Source organism: Dermacentor albipictus, chromosome 8 (assembly GCF_038994185.2).
Source record: "Dermacentor albipictus isolate Rhodes 1998 colony chromosome 8, USDA_Dalb.pri_finalv2, whole genome shotgun sequence".
NCBI lineage: Eukaryota > Metazoa > Arthropoda > Arachnida > Ixodida > Ixodidae > Dermacentor > Dermacentor albipictus.
This window is the reverse complement of record NC_091828.1, coordinates 117,018,950-117,044,896: the sequence shown is the minus strand read 5'-3', so window position 1 is coordinate 117,044,896 and position 25,947 is coordinate 117,018,950. Positions and strand designations below refer to the sequence as shown.

At 50.3% G+C, this 25,947-nt stretch overlaps 1 protein-coding gene across 5 annotated transcripts in view; it reads right to left on the bottom strand.

Moving 5' to 3' along the window:
* Nucleotides 1–23,664, bottom strand: part of LOC135910339 (transmembrane protein 130) — a 70,651-nt gene extending 46,987 nt beyond the window's left edge. For 3 of the 5 annotated variants that reach the window (XM_065442370.2, XM_065442371.2, XM_065442369.1), the window contains exon 1: nucleotides 1,901–2,225. In XM_065442370.2, coding sequence (XP_065298442.1) covers nucleotides 1,901–2,009 — 109 coding nt within the window. In that variant the 5' untranslated portion in view covers nucleotides 2,010–2,225. Of the gene's footprint in view, nucleotides 1–1,507; nucleotides 1,785–1,900; nucleotides 2,226–16,919; nucleotides 17,068–17,808; nucleotides 17,934–23,501 lie in introns of those variants that run through there. The other 2 variants (XM_065442372.2, XM_065442373.2) reach the window with 2 other exon arrangements.
* Between the last annotated feature and the right edge of the window lie 2,283 nt (nucleotides 23,665–25,947).

Below are 25,947 nucleotides of genomic sequence, written 5' to 3'. Positions count from 1 at the left end.
GATAATGTGTAATTAACAAGAATGTATGAAGGACTGACTGACAACATTTCGGGTGTAAAACTTCCCATGGTCATGCTCCTCATTGCCTACATATGATGCTGAAGCAGTGAAATAAACAGATATGCTAACAAATACCTTGCATAAGAAGTGTTTGCAACATTGATGACTAGCATGAAGTAGCTACCCACTTGGCAGCAAGGGGCTAGACACTACTGTCCAAAACCTTACAATTACTACTGCACACACATTTCCAAGCTGGAAAACTACCAAAACACTGCTGTGAACGCAGTAACCATTTCTAATGACAACCAATATGCACACCACATTAAATATTTAGTTGATTATAGGTCACTTCATTTCCTAAAGGTGCACTGCTTCATTTGCCCATCCTGCTTCATTGTTTTTGTTTTGATTGTTGCAGGTATCCGCCACACAAGCTAAACAGATAACTATGATGGTTCTCGTAATGCCAGTGCTTACCACAACCTTTCGCATCTCTCATCATAACATGAGCCAAGCAGATACCTAGTTTGCAGAGCACACAAGCTAGTTGGCAGAAGCTGTGACAAGCTGATAAAGATAATGATAAAGCTGCTTGTATTAAGCACCCAGTTTCCAAAAGGCAATCTTTGTTTTATCGGTCTTTTGTGTTAGCCAAGTTATCTCAGCTCCACAAGTCAACATACAGATAAGAGTAAGAACAGTCGGTGGTATAAAGCCCTGCTAATGATCTGGTCCATTTCATGTGCCATACTACTCATTGCAGCTTTATAAATGGCAAGCTTTTCTGCCCGCGTAGCACAGACATCTTCAAATATGACATGATAGGGTTCACGCAGGCCAGCCCTGTATGTGGGCATATTCTCAAACCAATGTTGCCGCAGCAGCTGAAATGGCGTGACAGCTAAACCATCAGGGTAGCTTAAGATGATTGAAGTGAAACTTGCAACTTGAAGTAGAGAAGACCACAACGGGCTGAAATTCACAGAGAATGGACAGGGGCTGATGTGTTACGAGGGCACGAAGTAATCTGGCATTTGGTCCGCTACTCGAATTTCGCTGCACAGTTGCATTTCTAAACGCTGCTGAGACTCGCGGGAGACGACGCGGCATTCATCTGGACTCCCTCGCACGCTCCAATTCGTTATCAGCAATATGCTAAGCCAGACAACCGTATCGGAGGACGATGCGCCTTTCTCCTGACTCAACCAGCCCGACGCCTCCTAGTGCGCATCTTGTCAGCTGTCACGCAAGACGCGTGCAGGTATGCTCTCTGCTGCTTACAAAGTGTGCGCCCGATGCCGCTGTATCACGGAGACCCATTGCGAGCTCGAATGCAAGCTGCATTCCGAACCGCATGCATTCACTGCGCTGAGACAACCGCTCAGCCTGAAAAGAGCTCGAGACGCTTTTAATATAAAAGCGGCGGCGTGCGTGGACTACGAAACAAAACACAAAAAGACCGCGGGGGGGGGGGGGGCGATGGCAGTGCGTCGCTCGTACTTACGTGCCCGAATCACACAGCACAATCGTGCTACACAACATCTGGTCCCTCTCCAGCTCGGAGCTTGTTACCAAAGAGGCACGAGCGTCATAAACAAAGCAAGTAGTTTAGGGTGGGCGAGAAAACACGCGGACGCTCGCTTGTCCGTCAGCTATATGCGAACGAGATGAAAGCCGAAGAAGTGAACATGACAAAGGCGAAATGTCTAGCGCAACGCAGAGGGGAAACAATTCAGAAACAACCAGGAGCGCCCTGTTTACGTGGGTTGTTGACTCCTCTGACGGCATACACGCTGCGGAAAGAACGGGATCGCGGCGCATCCGAGCCATGGTGACGTCGGAGCGTATCCGGCCACTGCGGGAGATGTAATTAAAGAAGCAGGCGCAGTTGACTTACCAAGTGCTTCCGTAGCCGCTGACAACACCCACAGAAACGTCGCGGTTGACAACAGTAGCCGCCGCCGTTGCTCCGACGACGGCCGCACTGACGCTCCGGAGTCGCTCATTTTACGGAGACAGGCCAACCTGCACGCGTTCCAAGTTTACCGCGTAGCTCGCCCAGCTCCCTTTGGCTAACATGGGCACTCTGTCGTTGTTAAACTACGCCGCGGTAGCATGTTTCCACAAATCTTCGCACTTTCGTGCCCACAGCAGTCAGTCGTGTCCGTGTCCACCTCTGCGTGCGTGCGCCCACTGTTACCAGACTGCGCGTGCGTTGCGGTTGGGTACGGCTAGATACTTCGTACATGGCTTCCGAGATTCCCTTTGTTGCGTTGTCAGCAATCCTGACGGCTGTAAGTTGAGCCACTCAGTAGTGAGGCCTCTGAGATATGCGCAGCAAAATGGACACGGCGCTGGCATCGCTAGCGCGTGGGCCGTTTGGGGGACCTGCGTTAACTACTTGAACACCGGTAGTCACACGGGTATGCCTGTATGGCATCGGCACACGGAAACCTGTCTGCATACCAGAAGCACCGTACGCGGCCCGCCAGTGGCCCGACCAGCCCGTGGATCCAAACCCGGGTCCCTGACAATGTGAACTGACCCACTCCGGGTCCGCCGGAGGAACTTACGAATTCGGCAAATCGCACGGATATGCGTCGATCGATTCACATTCGGGAAGTATCTTGTACGGGCCGTTGACGAGATTCGTTCCATTGATTTGCTAGGTCAGGGTGCGCGGCCATGTGGCAACAGCGGGCCGGCCGCTATGCCACCTCCCACGGAATGTGTAGGGTTGCACGACGGACACTCGTGGGTATTCGGTGCAGATCTGAGGGTTGGAATACATCGGACCATAGTGCAGCTGGTGACAGCGTCGGCAGCACGGGCTCTCTTTTCCGACGCTGCAGGCGACAGCACGCACCTACGGAATCAGAGAATATAGATCACGTGTATAAGTATTCAGTCAAATTTCAGCAAACATACGGTTGTCAGTCTTTGGAAAGAAGGGTTGTTCTAACGTAGAAGTAATTGAAAGTACAGCAGACTACCTTTAAGACGAACTCGAAGCGACTATGAAAATTTGGTCGTCTTATCAGAAGAATAATGGGCAATATGACCAGGTGCATCCAAATATCTCACTCCAAAACGTTAAATGATGTAGACATAAAGCGGGGGAAATGACATAAAAAGCGTGTATTTAGCTGAACTTAACAGAAAACTGTTTTCAAGTGGTGCTCTTGCTTGCTTTCATCCAGTCCGCGATGGGCGTTTGGCGCTTCTGTGCAAATCGGCGAGCCGCCACAAACGATGTGATCTCACCAAATGACCCTAAAAATCCTTCTGTGCCTTCGTGCTGCTGCAAAACGTTTACTAGGGAATTAAAGCAGGCATCTGCCGCCTCACAGGTCATCGTTGCGGTCTCCGAGCTAGCGAATGTACGAAGGAGCTGGCTGAGCGCGTGGCAAAGCAAGGCAACCTAGGTTAAAGTCTAACTGACGCTGAGCGAAGTGGGGAAGGAGAAACGAGTTGAAGCGTCGCGGAGGAGGAAAGTAGGCGGAGGCGCGCTGGGTTGACCTCCTCAGGCAGCTGCTGCAGGTTTCGTTTGCGATACGGACCTACCAGTTTCGTCTCGTGATGACATTGTCCTCGCGTGCCCTACGCTGCGTGCGCGAGTGAAAGCGTGCGACGGTGAGCCGACGACGACGGCTCATTGTCACGTGCGCAAAGTAGTAAGGGGGGTGGGGGAGGGGGGGTGTCTGGCGAAGCGCGCCGTCTTCGGTCGCGCATGGCCCTGTGAGGGGAAGGAGAGGAGCGTAGTACATCGACTACGCGCGCGCGGGCTTTGAGCGCGATCTGCTTTGAGGACAGTGTAGGTGGGCCGATGGCTCGTGGCTTTGCGTGCGCTGTGCTCTCGCTGCACAGCTTGCATTGAAGCGATAGACAGCGCTCGCTGCTGCTGCTGCGATTCCTCACGCCTTCGTTTTGACAGCGAGCGTCCACTGCCATTAAGTGTGATGTGTTCATGTTTGCCTGTGCGCGCTGACACCATGCTTGTTAATTTAGTTGGTAAGCGATTGTTTACAAGAGTGCGTTCTACTCCGGTGGATGCTGTGTATGGCGCGGCCGCGAGAGCCCTGTCTTGAATACGATATGCGATGTGGACAGTATAGGTGCACCGAGGGCCGACAGCTTCGTATGCGCTGTAACAGCCACACGCTTGCGCGTAACCCGCGCTCACGAAGTGAAATATCACGATCTTTTTGTTTCCTCCTCTTGTTTTCGCCTCTGTCCATTGGTGATTTGCGCAGCAGGCCTCCTGTAGGGTGCCTTGATACGCGCGCCCCCCGTGCGCGGTGCATCGAGCAGTGGCGTAGCTAGGTCGTCTGGCACCCGGGGCCCATAGGTCTTCTGTCACCCCCCTCCCCGGGTGTAGCCGGCGGAAAGAGGGGTGTCTTCCCACGTATATGACACCCCCCCCCCTCACTGGCCCCTTGCACCCGGGGCCCACGGCCCCCCGGCCCCCCCTGTTGCTACGCCACTGGCATCGAGACACCCTAGCCTTCGAGATCGGTGGCGGTCACTCCGAATGTTTGCCGAAGAGTGGTTCGTCTCAAGCACATTTTTTTTTTTCACTGAATCTATGGAAAACGAAACAAACGTTCAGATGTTGTTCGTTATACGCACGAACTCGGTTTACCGAGTTCGTCTTAGCGAAAGTACACCGTACTGCGCATACAAAATAACACCGAACGTTACGAGTCCGCAGACATTGTGGAAGACGTGAAAAGCGATCGAGCAAGCAGGCCGCCAGTAGCCCCAATGAGATTCTTGAAGCAGTGTGTAGATTTGCGCCGAAATGTATGGTTTCTCAGGCAGAGAGTGTGCTGAAAATTCAATGCGTGGAAGGTCTAAGGCCATTCAAGGGTTCAAGTACGACGCCTTTTAAAGGAATGTACGGGGTGTCCGACGTAACTTGAGAGAAGAATTTAAAAATGAAAGGCGCGTCGGAAGCGAACTGAAGCAAGGCAAACAATTCACAACAGCCTATAGTAACTCAGGCAATTTTCTTTTTGTTTTCCCCATAACTCACTCATTCATTAGGTTTAGTTACCAACCTTTTTAATTATTGGCGAGGATTCCAAGTATGATACGCAGATTTGTAGAGCACCTTCAGAAACCACCGGTCGAGTTGTTTCCTGTATGATACGTCTAACGTAGTCCCTATTTTTTTTCGGGTTGCAAAGAAAGCCCGCGAAATACGAAAAAAAAAACATGTGATGGGGCGCTTGTGCTGTGGTATCGTGCTGCTCTCAAGCGCGCGTTCGGTGAACAAGGTCGGCTCCCGTCGGATGAGGGCGCAAATGCGTGCTGCTGGTCGAGCGCTGCCGAGGAGATACAGAACGTCCTGCCGCTTCCCCATCGCCACTCATGTACTGCTGGGAGTAATTGTGGTTAGGTTCGACGTGCTCCGTGCTCAACATGACCGGACGCAGCTATCGCTGATGAGCTGTCGCTGTAAGCTTCACTTGTTCAAGTTCGTAAGAGCATTCCGAATGCAGCAGCGATTTTCGGAACCTGCAAGTTAGCGGCAGCGAATGGTATAGTACTCACGCGCTTCGATTAGTATGCCGAAATTGCACAATCTGGCCGGCAGAGCGGATCGAGTGTCTGACGAACGGGTATTTCGAGAAACAATTCAGAACTTCGCTTCAATCAAATATGTCCTAGCGTGAGCGTCCCAGGCAATGAAGCGAGGCTGCGCCTCGCTTCGCACGGAATCTTTTGCAAACTTTCAGTACGCATCGCCAACGTACTCTGGCCCGCGGTGGGAAACTCCCCGGCTTCGGTGGCAGTAGAGTTGCTGTATATGCAACCTTTGGTAGCATATTGAGTAACTCTAGGTGGCAGAGGTAATTGGCGCCATCTATGAGGAGGGCGAAGCCGAAAACCCGTTTCCCTTGCATGGCCTCGTAGATCGTCGCGCGCACGCGCGCCGATCCAGGTGGCCGAGCCCTGCCCCCCTAACTCCTCTCCCCTCGCCTTCCCTCGTAACGCCCTCACCTTCGGCTGTCGCCCCGCGCGCGCCGTGCGGCCCCACCGGCCCGTCGCCAGCATAACTGCATGACGTATATTGTACTAGAATAATTACTAGACTAATGTACTAGAATTCTAGTACACTATAGCATGACGTTTCATGTTTCGTTATCTGCTGTTATCGGGAAGCGTGCGCTGCTGTGCGTTGACCGGCGCGGGTAGTTTCGTCAGTTTCGTGGTCCTCGGTAGCTGTGTGCTTGTGCTCCGCGATGTTTCACCCGTTTCACGACTCGTACCGCTCGTGCATCGTGCAGTGGTGCACGAATACCTCAAAAACAAGCCCTGCAAGGTTTTCCCGGGTGCCTAAAGACAACAGGGGAGCGCGCAGACCCAAGGACATCAGAAGGCGCATGTACACGAACGCAGCCCTGCCCATGTGTGTGCTCCATGAGCCTCCGGACGTCGTTGCGCCTCGATTGTGCTACACTTTCTCTTGTCGGTAGAGAAAGCTGACAAATAGATCTTCCTCCTCGTTGTCACCTGGTCTATGACTTGTGTTTTTCTATGCCAAGTCTCATTCTGCAACTTCGGGAACTTGCCCAGCTTTCCATTCCACCCTCACTGCTTTTTCTGTATGTCACGTTCTACAAACGTACTAACAGCTGAAAAATTACTGTTCGTGTTTGTGTATTATCTCAGTAACCGCCGATAGGAAAACCGGTCGAACAACCTTCATGCGTAGGCATGATACGCTTTCTTTTTCTTCTGGAAAGCATGAGCATTTCAAGTGTCCTACATGCAGATTTTTGCAGTTCGTGTTTATTATAGGAAGGAGTGCCCAGCAGTGGCGTAGCTAGGTCGTCTGGCACCCGGGGCCCATAGGTCTTCTGTCACCACGATATTAGCGTCATTACGCTCCCGCTTGCAGGCTCTCACGCGGTGTTTTTCGTTATAGTGGACGAGCGTCTGTAGTGTAACGAACTTTTGATGGGAATGCGTCCCGCTTGTATTTGGCTACAGATTAGGTATAAAAATGAAAGGTGGCGTAGGTACGCACAATTGATTTTATTGCATAGCTATCAGCCTATGGACTCTATCAGCCATTTTATGGCAGGTGAGGTTATCTCGGGGTTCACAGCAGACTTACGGATGCAATGGAAATTACCTCATCCCCTGACATGGCGGCGTAAATCGCGGATGCAAAAAAAAAATGGCTGTGGCTTAGGTACGGTTAAGCCCAGGATGCGAAGCATACTAGCCTTTATTTTAGTTGTTGAACCACTGTTTAGCCTGGTGAACTGCTGTTGCTTGGCTATATTTGGTTCGGCTAGACGAAGAAACAACTCATGCATTACTGCTTCGCCTTCAAGAGTAGAACGCAACAGCGTTCCCGTCGACCCGCCAAGGGGTGTAAGACAATGGGCTACAGGGCAGCGACTACGCGCCACACATTGGACGCGGTGAGCGTCGAGCAAAGCAGCGTTCGGCGCGGCAACGAAATGTGCGCCTGAGCAAGAGACGCACGCCTTAGAAACAGCTCGTTTCTAAGGCAACACCGCATTCACTAGAGGCGCTTTTGTACCGCTTTGAAGCATCGTACTCGTGGCTCAGTGGTAGCGTCTCCGTCCCACACTCCGGAGACCCTGGTTCGATTCCCACCCAGCCCGTCTTGCAAGAGTTGAGCCAAAGCCACTTCTCCTCTGTCGTGACGTCACGGTGTCACGTGGTTTCAAGGCGACACCGCCGCGCCTGAGGAGCTGGGTTGAGCTCTCGTAATATGCTTCGCATAAAACAGAGCCCTCACAGCGTCCTTGGTACCTATATGGACTCTCTTTTTACTTGCACACTAAGAGGAACAATTCTATGAGTGTTGTTTGTAAGAAGATTAGCACCAATAGACTGTGCTACAGGACGGACAGAAAAATAATAGCATGCTGCAACCTCGTTGATATGACTTCGGCACTGAACGTGACAAGTGCCAGCGACTGTAGGAATAACAGAGAAGTCAAAACATCAGCACGGTTCAAAAACTGCGAACGTTAAATATATTTTCCTATTGGAGCATGGATCACTCGTTCACGCGAAGCAGTAGCTTATCCAGCTCGTCGTGTAGGTCGAGCAGCTCCGTCCAGCGCTTCCACTCGCGTTCCGTGGCGAGTGCCACCTTGCGGTCCGCGTTCGCGAAGAGCGCGTCGCACGAGACGCCGAAGGGCAAGTCGCACAGGACGACGGCGTCCCAGCAGTAGCGCCTCAGCGTCGGCATGTCGGCCGTCGTCGCCACCAGAACCACCACCCATGCCAAGGCGACCTCGTCGGGGTCCTCGATGACCGTCACGGAGCCCTCTTCGCGCAGCCACTTATCCAGGGCGCACATCGAGGTCGCCGTGTTCGTCAGGGCTAGCGTTCTGCCCTGGACGTAGTTGAGGACGGCGCAGCCCTTCAGGGGCGTCAGCGCCGTCCGGCTCAGCAGCAGAAATTCCCGCAACTCGCTGCTTGGCGCGGCCGCGAAAGTCTTCAGGGCCTCGCCGTACGCCACGGAGATGCCCCACTCGTCCAGGGTCCTGCCGACGTTCCGGACTTCGGGGCACTCCGAGTAGGAGACGGCGTCCATGGCCCATTTCCAGTCGTCGTCGCCCGATCGCCAGTCAACCTCGAGGGGACACAGTTCTACCGCGACCTCCCTGGCGTAGGGCGCGGCGGGAGTGCCGAGGCGACAGGTCAGCCCCAGTGGCGTCCTCAGGCACCGCAGGTCCGATTCGAGACCTTCGAGGTTCCCGGCGCACAGACCGTCAGCGAGCGCTAGAAGCCGCGTCGAAGCGACTTCCGTGGGCTGCTGGAAACGAGACAGGACCTTGCGGTAGGCGTGGCCCGCGTCGAGGTAGCGCTCGAAGTCTCTGAGAACCAGGGCGTCGACGTCGGATGCCCGGAGGGCGCCGTCCTTCAGCAGAGTCCAGAGGACGTCCGGTTCCAGGATGAGATACGCGTCTCGGAAGCCCTCCCGGGACCAGGCCGTCGCGGAAGACACCACGCGGACTTGGAGAGGCAGGAAGAGTCGCAGGTAGTCGAGAAAGTCTCCGTCCTCGCAAATCTTCTCGCCGACGATGGCGGCCCGAGACGGCTTCAGGGACAGCAGGAACGTGACGCAGAGCTGACTTCGCGTTTCCGGAGCGCCGAGCGCCACGACGCAGTCTTGGACGCAGACGCGACTTGCCAGCTCCGCCTGGCGTGGGCTGGGCTCGATGAGGTCGTTCTCGCCCAGCGTGGGCCGGCAGCGCACCGGCTCTAGGTATCTGTGGAGCCTCGTGAATGCGTCGGCCGCGGTCGCCTGTGGAGTGTCGCCTTTTCCGGTCATGTTGAGAGGACCCCTCTTCGGCTGCGTTCGCTTCGACGAGAGGTGTTGTTGGTCGAGGCAGAAATGAAGGCTCGATTATCTTCACGAAGCCTTCGATCGGCGTGAGCGCGTGGCGGAGGAGAAGAACAAAAAGAATGTCAGCGCTAAACGCTCCACGAGCTGCGAGTGACACGTGGAATACGCGGAAAGGACGATGGCGCTAGGAGCGACTGCTAATGTAAAAAAAAGTTACTTTCCGCACCTCTTCAATTTGCCAATTCAATTTGCCGCTTTATTTATAAATATTTTAACAGTAAGTGATCTGATGTCTTCCAAATTTTTTTTCTTTAAGTCCCGGCCACGGCGGCTACATTTCGATGGGGGCGAAATGCGAAAAACACCCGTGTACTTAGATTGAGGAGCACGTTAGCACTCCAGGTAACCCCAGGTGGTCCAAATTATTCCGGAGCCCCTCACTATATACGGCGTGCCTCATAATCAGATCGTGGTTTTGGCAAGCAAAACTTAATACTATGTTATGGTAACTTGACAATTTATATTCAGTTATCTTCATTTGGCGTTCCCGATTTCTCGGTGGTGGGTAAGTACCATAATTTAGGTCCAACAACAAGTGCGCTGTTCAGACTGCAGACGTTGTCTCTGTGTTTGACGCATTCGAGACGTGTATGGTTCAGGCGCCAGCTTTCAACTAGGACGTCGATGGACTCAATCTCGGTGTTTATTTCCGAAAATAATTCAGTAATATGGTAAGCCTATGGTGAGCACAACTGCTACTCACCGAGCGTTCTAGTCGACATGCAAAGAATATAATGTTCGGCGCATAAGCGCCCCATTTATTCTGCTCTGGGTACCCCGAACTAAAAGGGTGTTAGCACAGGCGTCAAAGCGAGATGAGAGGCGACACTTCTGCGGCGCGTTTGAAGCTTGCTCCAATCACCCTAGTCTAGTCCGACGATTGAAACACAACCAGCTAAAAAAAGGAAGAATACTTTAGTCTTCGCAAACAAAACGCGCCACTCCTCAGATTCAAAAAAAGAAAAGGCAGAATATTTTTTTCGGAGGGGGGGGGGGGAGTGGACGGGAGAGGGTGTCAGACATTGACGTAAAGTATAATGGCGTTATAACAGGGCGCGCAATTTTATTTTCCTGACAAACCTTAGCATTTCTACTACACGGCCGTTACCTTGCTTGTGGGTGTCAACTTCACCGAATAAATTCTCAGCAAGGGCACACCGCGTCGCCTCTTACACAACTAATACCAACAAAAATGTCTATAAAACGTATTTTATAAACGATTTGTATGTGTTTATCTTCTGCAGCACCGCCTCTGTCACTCTAACCTGGAACGTAAGAGCCCTATGCCACAGAGTAAAAGCAAAGAGCATAATTTGATTGGAGCTGTGGGTTTCGAAGAATGCTGTGCTCTACACTGATCAACAGTTTCGAATGACGGTTGTCTTTGGAGCTAAACAGATCCCTTATTCGACCCCGGCTGATCATTTCGTATCCACTTCTTGAGAAACTTCGTCTTGCTTGATCCTCTACGCTGGTCTCAATGTCCTTATGGCTGGTAATTTAAACCGAACTGTAGCTTATTTCTCAACCACAGTGGTAATCATGGTTGCAACAAACCTCTCAGGTTATTAATAGTACCTCATAGGACGGGAGTCCTTATCACAAATTTGAATCACGTGATTTCTCTGTTAATATCGCTCAGTAAATTGAATCACGTGATTTCTCTATTAATATCACTCAATACACCTACCTCAAGAGCGTATTGAGCTTACGCGTGTGAAATAAATGTTACGTAAGACTGTAAATTCGCCACGTTCCCAACAGGCTGTCGGAACGCGTGTTATCCACGCAGGAAAACTTCGCATGCGTTCAAACTGTTGCTGCAGTGCAGTCCTTTGCAACCTGTTTTCTTGCGCTTATCTCAGGGAAATACTTTCTCTGCAATGTGGCGGCTAAATTTTGATGCGAAAGCGTCAAAAGGCCCATTGAGCGGAAAAGCCGGCGGCGTCTGTAACAACGAAACGGCACCCAACTTCCCAATGGATGCGACGCCACGTCACAAGCACGCCTTGTGACGGTGGCTCGCGCTTGCTGGCTCGGGCCTCGACGGAGAAGAGAGAGGGTGAAAGGGTACAGCTGCTACCGGGTTAACGTGCCACGTGTAGCGTGAGGGGAGAGGGCATCGGCGTGACGCCACGTCACTCTAGCTTTCGCAAGCCCGCGTTATCCGAGCGTTCCTCGGCCGCGCAAGATGTCGCCTGCGTTCTGGCAGCGCTAAGGCCAAATAAAAACGCGTCAAGCGTCTCAACGCGCTCGCTTGCCCGCGAGGAGTTCCTAAATCGAAGAACCGCTCAGAGGCATTCAATTGAACATTAATGGCAAAGGTGATAAGGATAAGACGAGCTCGTACAGGCCTGTTACAGTGACGTCGGTGATATACAGAATGGTAATGCAAGCAATAAAAAATGGCTGTGGCTTATCTAAGGTTAAGCCCAGGATGCGAAGCACACTAGCCTTTATTTTAGTTGTTGAACCACTGTTTAGCCTGGTGAACTGCTGTTGCTTGGCTATATTTGGTTCGGCTAGACGAAGAAACAACTCATGCAGGCGAGCGCACGAGTTGAGCCTCCGCTTTTGCAGCTGTTATGACATCATATGGTAGCTACACGGCCGCGCGCGGCGCAGCAAGGAAGAGCGTGGTTGTGCGGCTAGTATGCTTCGCATAAAAGCTGAATTGTCGAAGTGGGTGGAGAAAAATGATGCGTTGGGGGAGCTGCACAATGGGTTCAAGCCAGGCAGGCGCTTAGAGGATAATATGTTTGTACTAACTCAATGCAGATTTCAGTAGCTCAGAATATACCTTTATCGATAGCATTTCTCGATATTAGGGGAACCTACGACAACGCAGACAGGATATTGTTATGAGATATTCTTAAGCACGAAAGCATGAAGGACGATTTCGTGGAGCTGCTGAGGGAGATATATAGAGACAACCGAGTACAATTTGTACGGGATGGTTGAAAAGGTAATGAAGTGGTGGGAATTCACCAAGTACTGAAGCAAGGATGTTCTCTGTCTCCATTGTTGTTCGCGCTTTATGTTAAGGGCATAGAAAGACGAATGGGAAACAGCGAATAAGGTTTTGATTTTTCCTACAGCGTAATGGACAAATGGTGCAACGGAAGCTCTCTGGACTGACGTACGCGGCCGACATAGTGCTACTAGCGGACAATAAAAGTGATTTACAGACAATTGCAAACATCTGCGGAAACGCGGCTACAAAACTAGGCCACAGATTATCGCTAAGAAATCGGTAATTATGATGTTTAATGAATAGACGATAATTACGTGGCGTCGATTCATCAGCAAGCCATACCCATAGTCAAGCAATATAAATACCTCGGTGTATACATAAAAGAAAGACTTACTCACGCACCCACCAAGAGAATCTGAAAATAAAGGGGATGCGGAATGCTGCTATAATGAAACGCAGAACACCTTGGGGCCAAAATAAATATGAGGTGGTGCGTGGAATCTGGAAGGGAGTATTGATATTAGCGCTAACGTTCGAAAATGCCATACTATGCTTGAAATAGGATATCTTGTGGGGTTGGAACTTAATCAAAGGTTGGTAGGACGGTTGGCTTTGGTAGCCCATGGTAAAACCACCAATGAGGCAGTGAAGGGATGACATCGGTTGGGCCAATGTTTAAGCCAGAGAAGCACAGAGAAAAATTATTTCTGAAGAAAGACTCAGAAAGATGGATGAAAATAAATGCGCAGCTAAAGTCCGCAAGTATCTGTACTTGAGACGAGACAAGAAGACACCATAAGCGCAGCGCTTGTGGTGTCTTCTTGTCTCGTCTCAAGACACCACAAGCGATGCGCTTATGGTGTCTTCTTGTCTCGTCTCAAGTACAGATACTTGCGGACTTTAGCTGCGCATTTATTTTCACTCTTTTCAATTGAAAAGAGTGGACACAGAATGGAGGAAGAGGTCAAAAAAGTTGGCAGCCAAGTACAGGGTAATTTAAACTATATATAGACAATGTGGAGTCATCAAAAAGGAAATGACAGAAACAGAGACAGTTAATTGGCTGCAAAGAATGGAAACAAAAAGGACCATTGAGATGTACAAAAATGAGAAAAAAGAAATTAGAAGCGAAAATCTGTACGATAACACAAAGGGCAGAGCCTTGATATTTGAGACTCGAGCCGGTCGCCTAGGGATAAAAACATGCCGAAGCAAATATTCGGAACTAGATCAGGCACGTGTATGCTGCAGCAAAGATCCGGGGACCACTTAGCCCATCTTAATACAATGAGAACCGTAAGTAACGCACACCTTCCAGAAGCGCTTGAGTTTAAAGTGGACGGAAGCGTCAATCGCTCAGCAGTTGAGACAAGCAAGATACATTCAGTGGTAAAGAAAGCAGGGGAGGCATTGATACGACCGAATCTCTTACAGTCAAAGCTGGCGGTACAAGGTAGATTTTGAAGGAAAAGAAAGGAAGATTAAGATGTATGCAAACATGCTAGGTAAAAAACACGTATAGCATACTTGATTAGGTCAAGCAGGCTAGGTGTCTATTTGTCCCTGCCACGTTTAAAAGGGGACGCCAATAGATCATCATCACCATGCTTTGGTATTCACAGCTCGTAAAATGTGCTTCCGTGTCCTCGGATATTGTTTTACAGGCGAGCTGTTAGCCTCTAGCTTGTCGGAATTTTTCGTTTCTGTCAGCGAAAAAATAAGGAAAAAGAAGTGCGTATCTCCTTTCGAATCAGGCATACAACACAAAGCTCAGTATTGATTTCAATATTGAAAAGCACAAACCAAGCGTCAAAATCGCATGATGGATGATAAGGCGCTTGCAAAGAAGGCGAGGCCCGTTCCTTCTCCCCGCGTGTGTTTGTCGGTAAAGGTTACGGTTGCATAAGCTGCTCCGATGAGAAAGGCGCAATAGCAGCATACGAACCAGTGAGCGACGTCACCAAACTTCATATATGAAAGGGAGAACTGCCTAGCAACTAATTCAGTTATTGCAAAACAGCTATGGAAAGACCACTCAATGTTAAGACTCCAGAAGAGCAGCGTGAATACGATGCGCGTCGAAGAGTGCAAAATTGTAATGCTAAACAACGGTGTCGGGCCAAGACTAGGCAGAACAATAAAACAATTCATATCCCCGCAGACGGCATTTGAGTGGTTTTCTAACAGCCTCGCTGGCCATTCACTTTTGCGGGGTCTAGATGGCGGATCAATTTTTGGGGGGCTCACGACAGTTTCCACGGGAAATCGGGGCGCAGGCTCCTTCCTATCTTAGGCGCATGATCCCTGAAGGAAGCCGAACGCCAGGCTGGAGCACGCTTGCGCCCATACGAACCCGTGGGTGCCCGGCGGCAGTTCCAATCGAATACATGACCTCTGGCAGTCGAGGCGGGTGCTCTACTACAACTGGGTCATGGCTGTGGCGACTACACTATTGAAACCGATTCATTGCCCTGCTAACGTGTATCACGCTTGCTTACTTTCTTTTTGTATTTTCATTTTAACGCGATATGGTTAAGGGCCCCATGCCGCATAAAATCCGGCGTCGGCATCCGGTGACAGCGTCCGGTTTCGGCGTCCGGTGTCGCCTGTGGGTGTCGGCATCCCACGAGGGAAAATTGCCCTATGTAGTTAGGTATATGTATATGCCACGCCTTGCTATGTGACATGCGGTATATGCGGGTTATATTGCCGCACCACTCTGTAACTAAAGTTTCTCATACCTTGCCGTTCATTCTTGACAAAGTTATTTATCGGAATTTTGAGTATGATAGCCCACAAATAAACGTCGAGCATGAAACAAAACACCGACAGCGCATGGCTTTTATGTTAAATTTTCTCAGACTGAGATTTTCAGAGCGCGAAACAATAACAGAAACCTGAAAATGACGTAATGTTCTTGGCGCAGCTGGGCACAATGCCCAGGATCGGCCCACGTATGTGGCCGCGTTTCTAACAGACAGCTTGGTTTTCTGCATGGCGTTCGCCGCCAAGGCTTCCCAGCAAACATTACGGTTACATAAGCTGCAGTTGTCCGGTACGGCGAGAGGCAGCCAGGGATCTTTGAATGATATCACGTTCCACTCTTAAAGGCAAAGCTTAAGCGTCCACTAAATTTTTTTTCTGTCGCTCTCACATTTTAGACGTTATAGATGACAATGTCGATCGTAACCGTTGACTCAACTTGTTGACGGCGACGACCCTGACGAACAACAGCAACAAAGACAACAATTATCCCCCTTGTGGATAGTGTACCGTGCCTCACGAACCCAATATCAGCAACACTACGCCACACCAGGCAGTGAAAGACATACGCTAGCGGATACTTTAGTGGGGCATACACCTGGCTAGTCCTGTGGCATAAACTCACAGTTGAAGATGTCGCTATGTTGTTTTTGACTGACAATTCCAGGTGGTACATCACGTCCATCTAGATTCCGGAAAGTGTACAGAGCGTTACGTCAGGTGATGAAGGAAATCAACCACGAATTCATGCGTGTAAATACCACTCAGAACGTGTACACATGAAGACGAGGGCATTTTTTATTGAATTTTATAGCCCGTCATCCCACGTGCTAGAAGCTTTGTTCTAGGAAACATTCATGCGCATGGCTGCTCTCCAAAGAGCGGGGTTATGAGGATGACCTATACGTTTGTGAGGAATCCTAGCGTCCGCCATGGACCCTCACAGCGAATACGTCCTTGCTCCCTTAGCAGCCCGGCTTACGATTGAGGTAGACAGCGCGTGTTTTTTTTCTTTTTTAGAGAGATGGAACGACCATTGCAGTCATCTTCAATAACATATTACAAGACCCCTGATTGGGCAAAGGCCTTGCTGTCGACATCTTCACTTAAGCGCTATTCAGCATCAAGGAAACCTACATGCCTGCTGATTCCCTGATTTATTTACAGTTACATCTAAACTTCCGCCGCCTTCGCCTGCATGTAGTTGTCTTACAGATTTAGCAAACATTTTGGTTATTTGATGGACCACCAGTTACGCGCTATTCCACAACGCTTGGCTGGCCAAACGGCATTCCTTTCATCTTTAATTTGCACTACCACCGTTCCATCAAAGTACGTGATAGGCCTATCGCTTTTTAATGATAACAACTCAACATTCAAAAGCGTCAGTATTGTCTCGCCTAATAGGTATCCGCCAGAGACGATGGCGCCAAAGGGAAACACGACATGACGACATTTCATGACATCGAGGAACAAACACGACAAACACGAAGACAAGACACGAAGACACGGAGACAGATAGAAAAACACGAAGGAAAATAACAACTCGACGTTCAAAAGCGTCAGTATTGTCTCGCCTAATTGGTATCCGTTAGAGACGACGGCGCCAAGGGGAAACACGACATCACGACATTTCATGACATCGAGGAACAGCGCCATAGATAAACACGAAGGAAAAAAGACACCAGGACATACTTAACCCTAGAGAACCACAGAACCATGGTACCACTGCAGTATCGTTGACTGAGGCAAACTTAACAGACGAGCACTTACGAGTGACAGTTGCTCTATTGTGTAGCTCCTGTTGACTGTGCCCGGGAACTCTAGTATCGTCTGCGGCAGAATGTAGCAGGGTCTTGCCTGCCAGTCATTGAACAGTACGTGCGACACGTCGACGTAGAGTGATGGCTTGAAGATGTTCCTGCGTGACACACTCTTCTCAAGTTATTGCCATGCATTAACGCGTCGGCATAGGTGGTCTAGCCGTAAGTAATTGCGTTTAACTGCCAATTGCTTTCTGTGCATACGTACGAGAAGGTCACGAGGTGCGCGTGCTGTCATCACAAACAGTGTTCGTAACAGGCGTACAGCGACGGGGAAGCTAAGTGTGACGCCATTAAATATATGGCAGCGTATGGGAAACTAACCCAAACCGAGGCAAAGTAAAACCCTTTGAACGACGCTTGACGGCGGCTATGCGTACGCACGCCGTGAATCTCGTGTGTTCCACTAAGTGGCATCTGTGGCGTTAATATACGTTAACCAAACTTCAGAATGAATCTCGTGTCCCGAGACCTACGATGCTGAGAAACGCATGCGTAATTCGGAGGTTATGGGTTCGGTTCCCAACTGCGGCAAGTCGTTTTCGTACACTTTCGTATCCCTTTTTTCTTTCTTCCAATTTCTGTACTTAAATTAAAGGTAGCCATTAAGTTATACCATTCTTCCTCCGGATTCATTGTCTGTTATCGTTATATGCTTGTAAATTGAGACCTTCTGAGATGCATGTTTCTATGACCCCTTTCCGTCGGTACGAGATTCATTTAAACAAAGAAGGATATTTTCGCGACGCCATAGTGCTCGAGCGTTTTCTAACGTCGAGAGGCAGTGATATATTTCATGTCTGACTCAGGCCGCAGGGGACTTGAGAGCAGCTACTCACATGATTCGTTGGACGTTCTTGTCGAACTTACACACAGGGCCAGGACAGCTGCTGGACCTTACGCCGATGACAATGTAACTGGTGCGATTGTGCACCATTTTAGACTGCACTCTGTCAAAGATTCTCTGTGGCATGAGAAAAGAAAGAAGGAGAAAGTGAAGTCGTAAAGGAACCGACTACCGCACAGAAAGTTTCGTGAGGTGCTCATGGGAATGAAAAGACCGTGGTTTACAGTGATAGGATCGAGCATGCTGTTTGCGATATAAGTAGAAATGGTAAATTGGCATAGAAAGTCGTGAAGAAAGATGCACGGGGCACGAACTGCAGGTGAAGCATTGGCGCCAGAGATGAAGGAAATAAGATTACTGTGCGTCCATTGTTATTAAGTGCAGGGTATTTATTCTTTTACACAAGCACTTGCGCTTTACTCTATGCATGTCGCGAGCCAAAAGAAAGTAAGTCCACGCAAATAGGCGGCTTTGGGTCTTCTTGTGAGATAGAAAGTGCCATAGACTTCTTGCGCCGCAAATGGGTGCCAGGACTGCGTAAAACGCACTACTACGATATCCCACCACTTCCCACCAACGCCGGCGCACAACCGCTATCGTGCACACCTATCACTGTTTGTGGTATGTTTCCAACCAACGACTTTATAAACACGAAAGGGACCACAGATAAAAATTATCTCGGTAAAGAATTGCTCGAAAGCGTTCACTGCGTTAGAAAAGTAGGATTGGGCACTGTAACAGGTATGTTTACGTTGCGCTAAAAAAAAAAAACGGGCACGGCATAATTTGGGTGTCGGTCTCTTTAAGCTTTAGATCGGGGGCTCCTGTCTAAACACACTAGAAGAAACAAATCGTTTCACTCATCAACAACTGCACACTTTTAATTTAGGCTTTAAATGTTTTTTTGTTGTTGAAAATTGCAAAACTAAAAACAAACGCTCGCGTGTCAAGTTGTATACACTGTAAGTCCCCAATAGGACGCGATATCACTATTCTCTAAACTACACCTTAGAATGCATTTAAAGCAGACAAAATACATGTATCATTCACCGTTCTGGATTATGCCACCATACCGATCATCACTTTTGCTAAACCCTCGTGAACACTGTAGCAATATTACGTAAGTTCGAAACTTGTATAGCAACTCTTTTGTCCTCTTTAGATGTTCTAATCAATGCAGTTCACAAAACCGCGGTAAATGTTTTTGGTGCATAGTTACGAATTTGTAAACTTGGTGCAACAACCGTTTTGTAACTTACTAGTTTCTAGGAATTTGTTAAAAACATTCCAGGCCTTAGATCAAAAGTCTGTTACTAGAGTCACTAGAATTTAAGCTCCTCCCAAGTGAACAAATGTCATTCGTATTGTAAGGAAGAAGAACGGTGCTAGACAGTTCCATCACCATCGCGTGTCTCGGAGCCAGAAGAAGATCGGCAAGCTACAAAGAGCCATCGCCATCGCATGTCACGCGGCCAGTTCGGCCGTCCAGCTGAGCTATCGGTGCTGCCGCAGTGTTTCCGGCTATCACACGACGACCCTAATAAACCTCGGCCCTAATAAACCTCGGTACGTCTAGCAAAGATGGCTCGGCCTCAGCAAATGTTCATATGCGGCGGTGCACGCTTTACAGAGGTCAGCTCGAGGAAACCTTGCGGAGGTGTTTGCAGCAGCTGGAAGGAGGAACGATACTAGACAGTTCCAGTGTCATCGCGTGTCTCGGAGCAAGAAGAAGATCGGCAAGCTACAAAGAGCCGTCGCCATCGCATGTCACGCGGCCAGTTCGGTGGTCCAGCTGAGCTATCGGTGCTGCCGCTGTGTTTCCGGCTATCACACGACGACCCTAATAAACCTCGGTACATCTAGCAAAGATGGCTCGGCCTCAGCAAATGTTCATATGCGACGGTGCACGCTTTACAGAGGTAAGCTCGAGGAAACCTTGCGGAGGTGTTTGCAGCAGCTGGAAGGAGGAACGATACTAGACAGTTCCATTGTCATCGCGTGTCTCGGAGCAAGAAGAAGATTGGCAAGCTACAAAGAGCCGTCGCCATCGCATGTCACGCGGCCAGTTCGGCCGTCCAGCTGAGCTATCGGCGCTGCCGCTGTGTTTCCAGCTATCACACGACGACCCTAATAAACCTCGGTACGTCTAGCAAAGATGGCTCGGCCTCAGTAAACGTCAGTATGCGGCGGTGCACGCTTTACAGAGGTCAGCTCGAGGAAACCTTGCGGAGGTGTTTGCAGCAGCTGGAAGGAGGAACGATACTACACAGTTCCATTGTCATCGCGTGTCTCGGAGCAAGAAGAAGATCGGCAAGCTACAAAGAGCCGTCGCCATCGCATGTCACGCGGCCATTTCGCCCGTCCAGCTGAACTATCGGTGCTGCCGCTGTGTTTCCGGCTATCACACGACGACCCTAATAAACCTCGGTACGTCTAGCAAAGAGGGCTCTGCCTCAGCAAATGTTATTATGCGGTGCTGCACGCTTTACAGAGGTCAGCTCGAGGAAACCTTGCGGAGGTGTTTGCAGCAGCTGGAAGGAGGAACGATACTAGACAGTTCCATTGTCATCGCGTGTCTCGGAGCAAGAAGAAGATCGGCAAGCTACAAAGAGCCGTCGCCATCGCATGTCACGCGGCCGTTTCGCCCGTCCAGCTGAACTATCGGTGCTGCCGCTGTGTTTCCGGCTATCACACGACGACCCTAATAAACCTCGGTACGTCTAGCAAAGAGGGCTCTGCCTCAGCAAATGTTATTATGCGGTGCTGCACGCTTTACAGAGGTCAGCTCGAGGAAACCTTGCGGAGGTGTTTGCAGCAGCTGGAAGGAGGAACGATACAAGACAGTTCCATTGTCATCGCGTGTCTCGGAGCAAGAAGAAGATCGGCAAGCTACAAAGAGCCGTCGCCATCGCATGTCACGCGGCCAGTTCGGCCGTCCAGCTGAGCTATCGGTGTTGCCATTGTGTTTCCGGCTATCACTCGACGACCCTAACAGAGCTCGGTACGTCTTGCAAAGAGGGCTCTGCCTCAGCAAATGTTATTATGCGGTGCTGCACGCTTTACAGAGGTCAGCTCAAGGAAACCTTGCGGCGGTGTTTGCAGCAGCTGGAAGGAGGAACGGTACTAGACAGTTCCATTGTCATCGCGTGTCTCGAATACAGAAGAAGATCGGCATCCTACAAAGCGCCGTCGCCATTGCATGTCACGCGGCCAATTCGCCCGTCCAGCTGAGCTATCGGTGTTGCCGCTGTGTTTCCGGCTATCACTCGACGACCCTAATAAGCCTCCGTGCCTCTAGGAAAGACGGTTCTGCCTCAACAAATGTTAGTATGCGGTGGTGCACGCTTTACAGAGGTCAGCTCGAGGAAACTTTGCGGAGGTGTTTGCAGCAGCTGTAAGGAGGAACGGTACTAGACAGTTCCATTGTCATCGCGTGTCTCGGAGCCAGAAGAAGATCGGCATGCTACAAATGCCGTCGCCATCGTTGTCACGCGGCCAGTTAGCCCGTCCAGCTGTGCTATCGGTGCTGCCGCTTTGTTTCCGGCTATCACTCGACGACCCTAATAAACCTCGGTACGTCTAGCAAAGATGGCTCTGCCTCAGCAAATGTAAGTATGCGGTGGTGCACGCTTTACAGAGGTCAGCTCGAGGAAACTTTGCGGAGGTGTTTGCAGCAGCTGTAATGAGGAACGGTACTAGACAGTTCCATTGTCATCGCGTGTCTCGGAGCCAGAAGAAGATCGGCATGCTACAAATGCCGTCGCCATCGTTGTCACGCGGTCAGTTAGCCCGTCCAGCTGAGCTATCGGTGCTGCCGCTTTGTTTCCGGCTATCACTCGACGACCCTAATAAAGCTCGGTACGTCTAGCAAAAATGGCTCTGCCTCAGCAAATGTTAGTATGCGGTGGTGCACGCTTTACAGAAGTTCGCTCGAAGAACCTTTTTGGGGAGGCGCTTGCAGCAGCTGTAAGGAAGAAGAACGGTACTAGACAGTTCCATCGTCTTCGCGTGTCTCGGAGCCAGAAGAAGATCGGCATGCTACAAAGAGCCGTCGCCATCGCATGTCACGCTGCCAGTTCGCCCGTCCAGCTGAGCTATCGGTGCTGCCACTCTGTTTCCGGCTATCACTCGACGACCCTAATAAACCTCGGTACGTCTAGTAAAGATGGCTCTGCCTTAGCAAATGTTATTATGCGGTGGTGCACGCTTTACAGAGGTCAGCTCGAGGAAACTTTGTGGAGGTGTTTGCAGCAGCTGGAAGCAGGAACGGTACTAGACAGTTCCATTGTCATCGCGTGTCTCGAATCCAGAAGATCGGCATGCTACAAAGCGCCGTCGCCATTGCATGTCGTGCGGCCAGTTTGCCCTTCCAGTTGAGTTATCGTTGCTTCCGCTGTGTTTCCGGCTATCACTCGACGACCCTAATAGACCTGGGCACATCTAGTAAAGAAGGCTCTGCCTCAGCGAATGATAGTATGCGGTGGTGCACGCTTTACAGGCCAGCTTGAGGAAACTTGTTTTTGTGGTGTTTGCAGCAGCTGTAAGAAAGAAGAACGGCTCTAGACGATTCCAGCTCCATCGCGTGTCTCGGAGCCAGAAGTAAATCGGCAGGCTAGAAAGCGTCGTCACTGTCACGCGTTGTACAACGAGTTCGCCCGTATAGCTGAGCTATCGTTGCTTCTGCGGTGTTTCTGGCTATCGCTCGACGACTACAATAAACCTCGTCACAATATCGCTATAGCAATAGTCTAAGAAACATTGCTGCTTGTTACATGTTATTGAAAAGAGAAATAGGAGATCGCTCTGAACTAAAGCTTTCCTTTAAGTTTAGCAATAATGAAGAAAACGAAGTTAGTGATGAGTTGATGGTGTACATGTCGTTCGACATGTACACCAGGTAGCGGACTGAAAATTTTTTTGATAGTGCAGCGAGATGGAGGAGGACCGCGCGCTTTACACCCAGCCGTTGTAAATTTTCTGCTGTAGGTGGCGCCTCCAACTGGCGCCGCAGCGCCCCCACGAGGCGCTGTGGCTGTCTGTGAGTGTCGTAGGGAGCCTGCACGCTAATCTGCGCTTGCACGTAGTTTGTTAGAGCATAGCAGTGTTGCTGCATATGGAAGCTTACCGAACATTCTCGTGCAAGGTTCGCTTCCCCACTCTGGAAGGCAATATTTAAAGAAAGATGAAAACGTGCCCCAGGAAAGCGAAGTTGGGTCCTTTGCCACTAGATGACACTGCTTTTCAATCGACGCTGCTCAGCCCACGCCACTATTTTATTGTGTGGTGCGTCGTCTCAGCTGTTTCCAGTCAGATCGGTGGCATTTCGTGCATAGAGAAGGGAGCCCTGTTTGGGTCAGCGCTTGTCAGAGACGATGGGCCGGCGTCTGAGGTAGTTTACTGCAGTTTACTGTAGTTTACTGCTGTTACGTGATTTGCGCCAATCTTACCCTCCGCTACAGTTGCGAAAACAGTACGAACCTTTAAGCGGCCCGTCATCGGCCTGATTCGTGTCAGGGCCTCACCCAGCCAAGATTCTAGAAAAAAAAAGTGAGGCCCTTAGACGAGTATATACGGTACTCAGCTGGTCAAGCGCATCGGCGCTTATAGTCGAACTTCTCATGTCCCGTCTGGTATTCTGCGACATTTTTCATGCGTAATGGAGTTTCATGCGTAATGAACACTCACTCGAGGGACACGCCGATGCCGGTGGTGTGCATCATTCGGGGGAGAGCCAGGAATCGCTCAAAGCCTTCGTCGTAGGGACTACCCAGTTGGTTCCGGCCATCTCGGTAGAGGGAGTCGTAGAAGAGTAAGTCGCATAGGCCGTCGGGCGGCACCTTACTCTGGCTGCCAAATTTGTTGCTCAGCGTGCAGAGGAAGGGGTAAGCATTGGTGGGCGGTGAGCCTGCGTATATATATTAGCGCGTTGGAGAGGCGGCCGGAATTTTACCAGTCTAGATTAGTAGATTACCCCGCTATACAAATCCCGCGGAGCGTTTGCATCACGCCAACGAATGACATTCTTTTCCTTCTCTCTACACCCGGCGGTCATTGCTGCCCCTGTCAAATACGCTATGCGACGCTGATATGAGCATGCCGTTAACGATGAGGATGTACAGAGAACACAAGGTATAAAAAACATAAAATAGGAAATGCTTTCAAAATATCGGCCGATTATTGCTGATGCTCAAGCAAAATCCCAAAGTGTGCATTTTTTTAAAATGCTTACTTTAGAAAGGCTGTTCTTCGACGGGTCGGAGAGGCGAATGGGGAGAGTAAACAATGATTTCTTTTTCACTATTTTGGGCATTCCTTGTCTCTAAATTTTAAAAAATGGCAGTTTCACACGAAAAGGCAAGCATTGTAAGGCACAGCAACATAGTTTGCACTCGAATTACTCGCACGGTGTTTTGACAGTACGCTGGGGTTGATCTAGCTTAACGGATCACGCAACTGCTGTTGTGCACCAGGAAGAGAATAGGCGTGCCACAACGCTAGCGCAAATGAGTGACTGCCGCCGGCAGCGATGCTAGAGAGAAAGAGGCAGAGGAAAAGGGAAAGGCGGGGAGGTTAACTAGAGGGGAAGATCCGCTTTGCTACCCTACGCTGGGAAGAGGGGGGAGGTAAAGCGATAACAATTGATAAAGCGATGCTACAGGCGTCGTACCTCGACGTATAAGGTGAAACAGACGGAAAAAGAAAAACTGTTGACGTTCGTCAGCGCCCATTGAAAGCGCCCTTGACATCTACAATCCATTCATCGCAGACCAATGCATGCATCAGCGTGTGGCAATGCACAGATTTACTCGGCAGGAATGCTAAAGTGGGGGCAGGGGGGCAGCAGAAGCTTAATTTGGCAAATAAGGATTGTTAGAGTGCCGGAGGTAGCGTTGTTAAGCAGCCACGAGTTCGCGGACCTTCGCGCCTTCCTCAGCTCGGGAAATGACCTGTCTTAGACAACAGAACCTGGGCTGAGCAACATGGTCTCGCACTGCCCGTTAGCAGTCACTTCTCTTCTGTCCTCCTTGGGGCTTGCCCGGAGGATACGGAACAGGTTTGTTGGTTTTTAGCAGATAACGCACAGTTTGTAGCGTATTCACCTGGATAAATGTTGCGTAATATTGACGGATTAGGAAAAGTGCCAGCTTGCAGCCTCACCCAAGGTACTTCTAGTCGTTTGCTTACGAATTTCCTTCCTACTGGTTACAGTGGACCGCGACAGCTTGTATGTTTGTAGGACGTAGTGGTAAAGCGAACGAGACCTTCCGTCCTTAACTCCTCCAGCAGCTGTCCTGTCGCTCGGCTAGTGAATCCTCGAGCTATGTATGTAGGCAGCTTCGTTGCCGGGCAGAGAGAGGTGAGTGGGCTGGTGTCCAGGTGAGTTGTACCAGTTTATGATTTTTCGGTCTCACATGTCGCGAGGTTACACAGCACTACACACGCCAGCGTCGGCAGTGCCAACTTTCGCCGGAGACTCACTTGGGAGGAGGCGGTCACACTTCGCCGAATGTAGACCCACACATTTCCCACTCTCCTCTTTCTGCACATCCTATACCTCCCCGCGCTACTGCGACGCTTGTGTAGGATGTGGCGTCTCACCCATCACCTTGCACGTTACGGTACAATGCACCGCTCCCTGCTTCCCATCCCTTCCTCGCATCCTTCTTGCAACCCGCACAACAGAGCAGTGGGAAGGCGGCCTTCGCGACGGCAGCTTCCGAGGTCCGCCGGTCACTGATCCGACGGGCACGGGTCATCGCCGAAGACGTCACAGGAGCCCCGGACTAGGGGCCCCTTCCCAATTTCCCATTACCTGTCAATAAAAGAATATTTCCATCATCGGTGTTGCTTAGGATATCGTTCGCTAGAGGGACGACTAAGCCTCGCGCAAAATTTCTGTTAGCCGCTTTAAAAGTGCGTGCGCACGCCGATCGTATAGACCCGGCAGCAGAAGCTAAAACGCTTCCTTGGCTCCGGCTTGCAGAGCGGCCGAACAAATCGAGCGGAGTGAAACGGCAAGTCCACTTGGATTCGGCGTTTTGATTTGCCGTATGGTTACTGTGGACAAGCGGCCAAAGCAATGCGCGTCTCTGGAGGTCGTTTAACCTTCAATGCACGTATCTCCCACGCG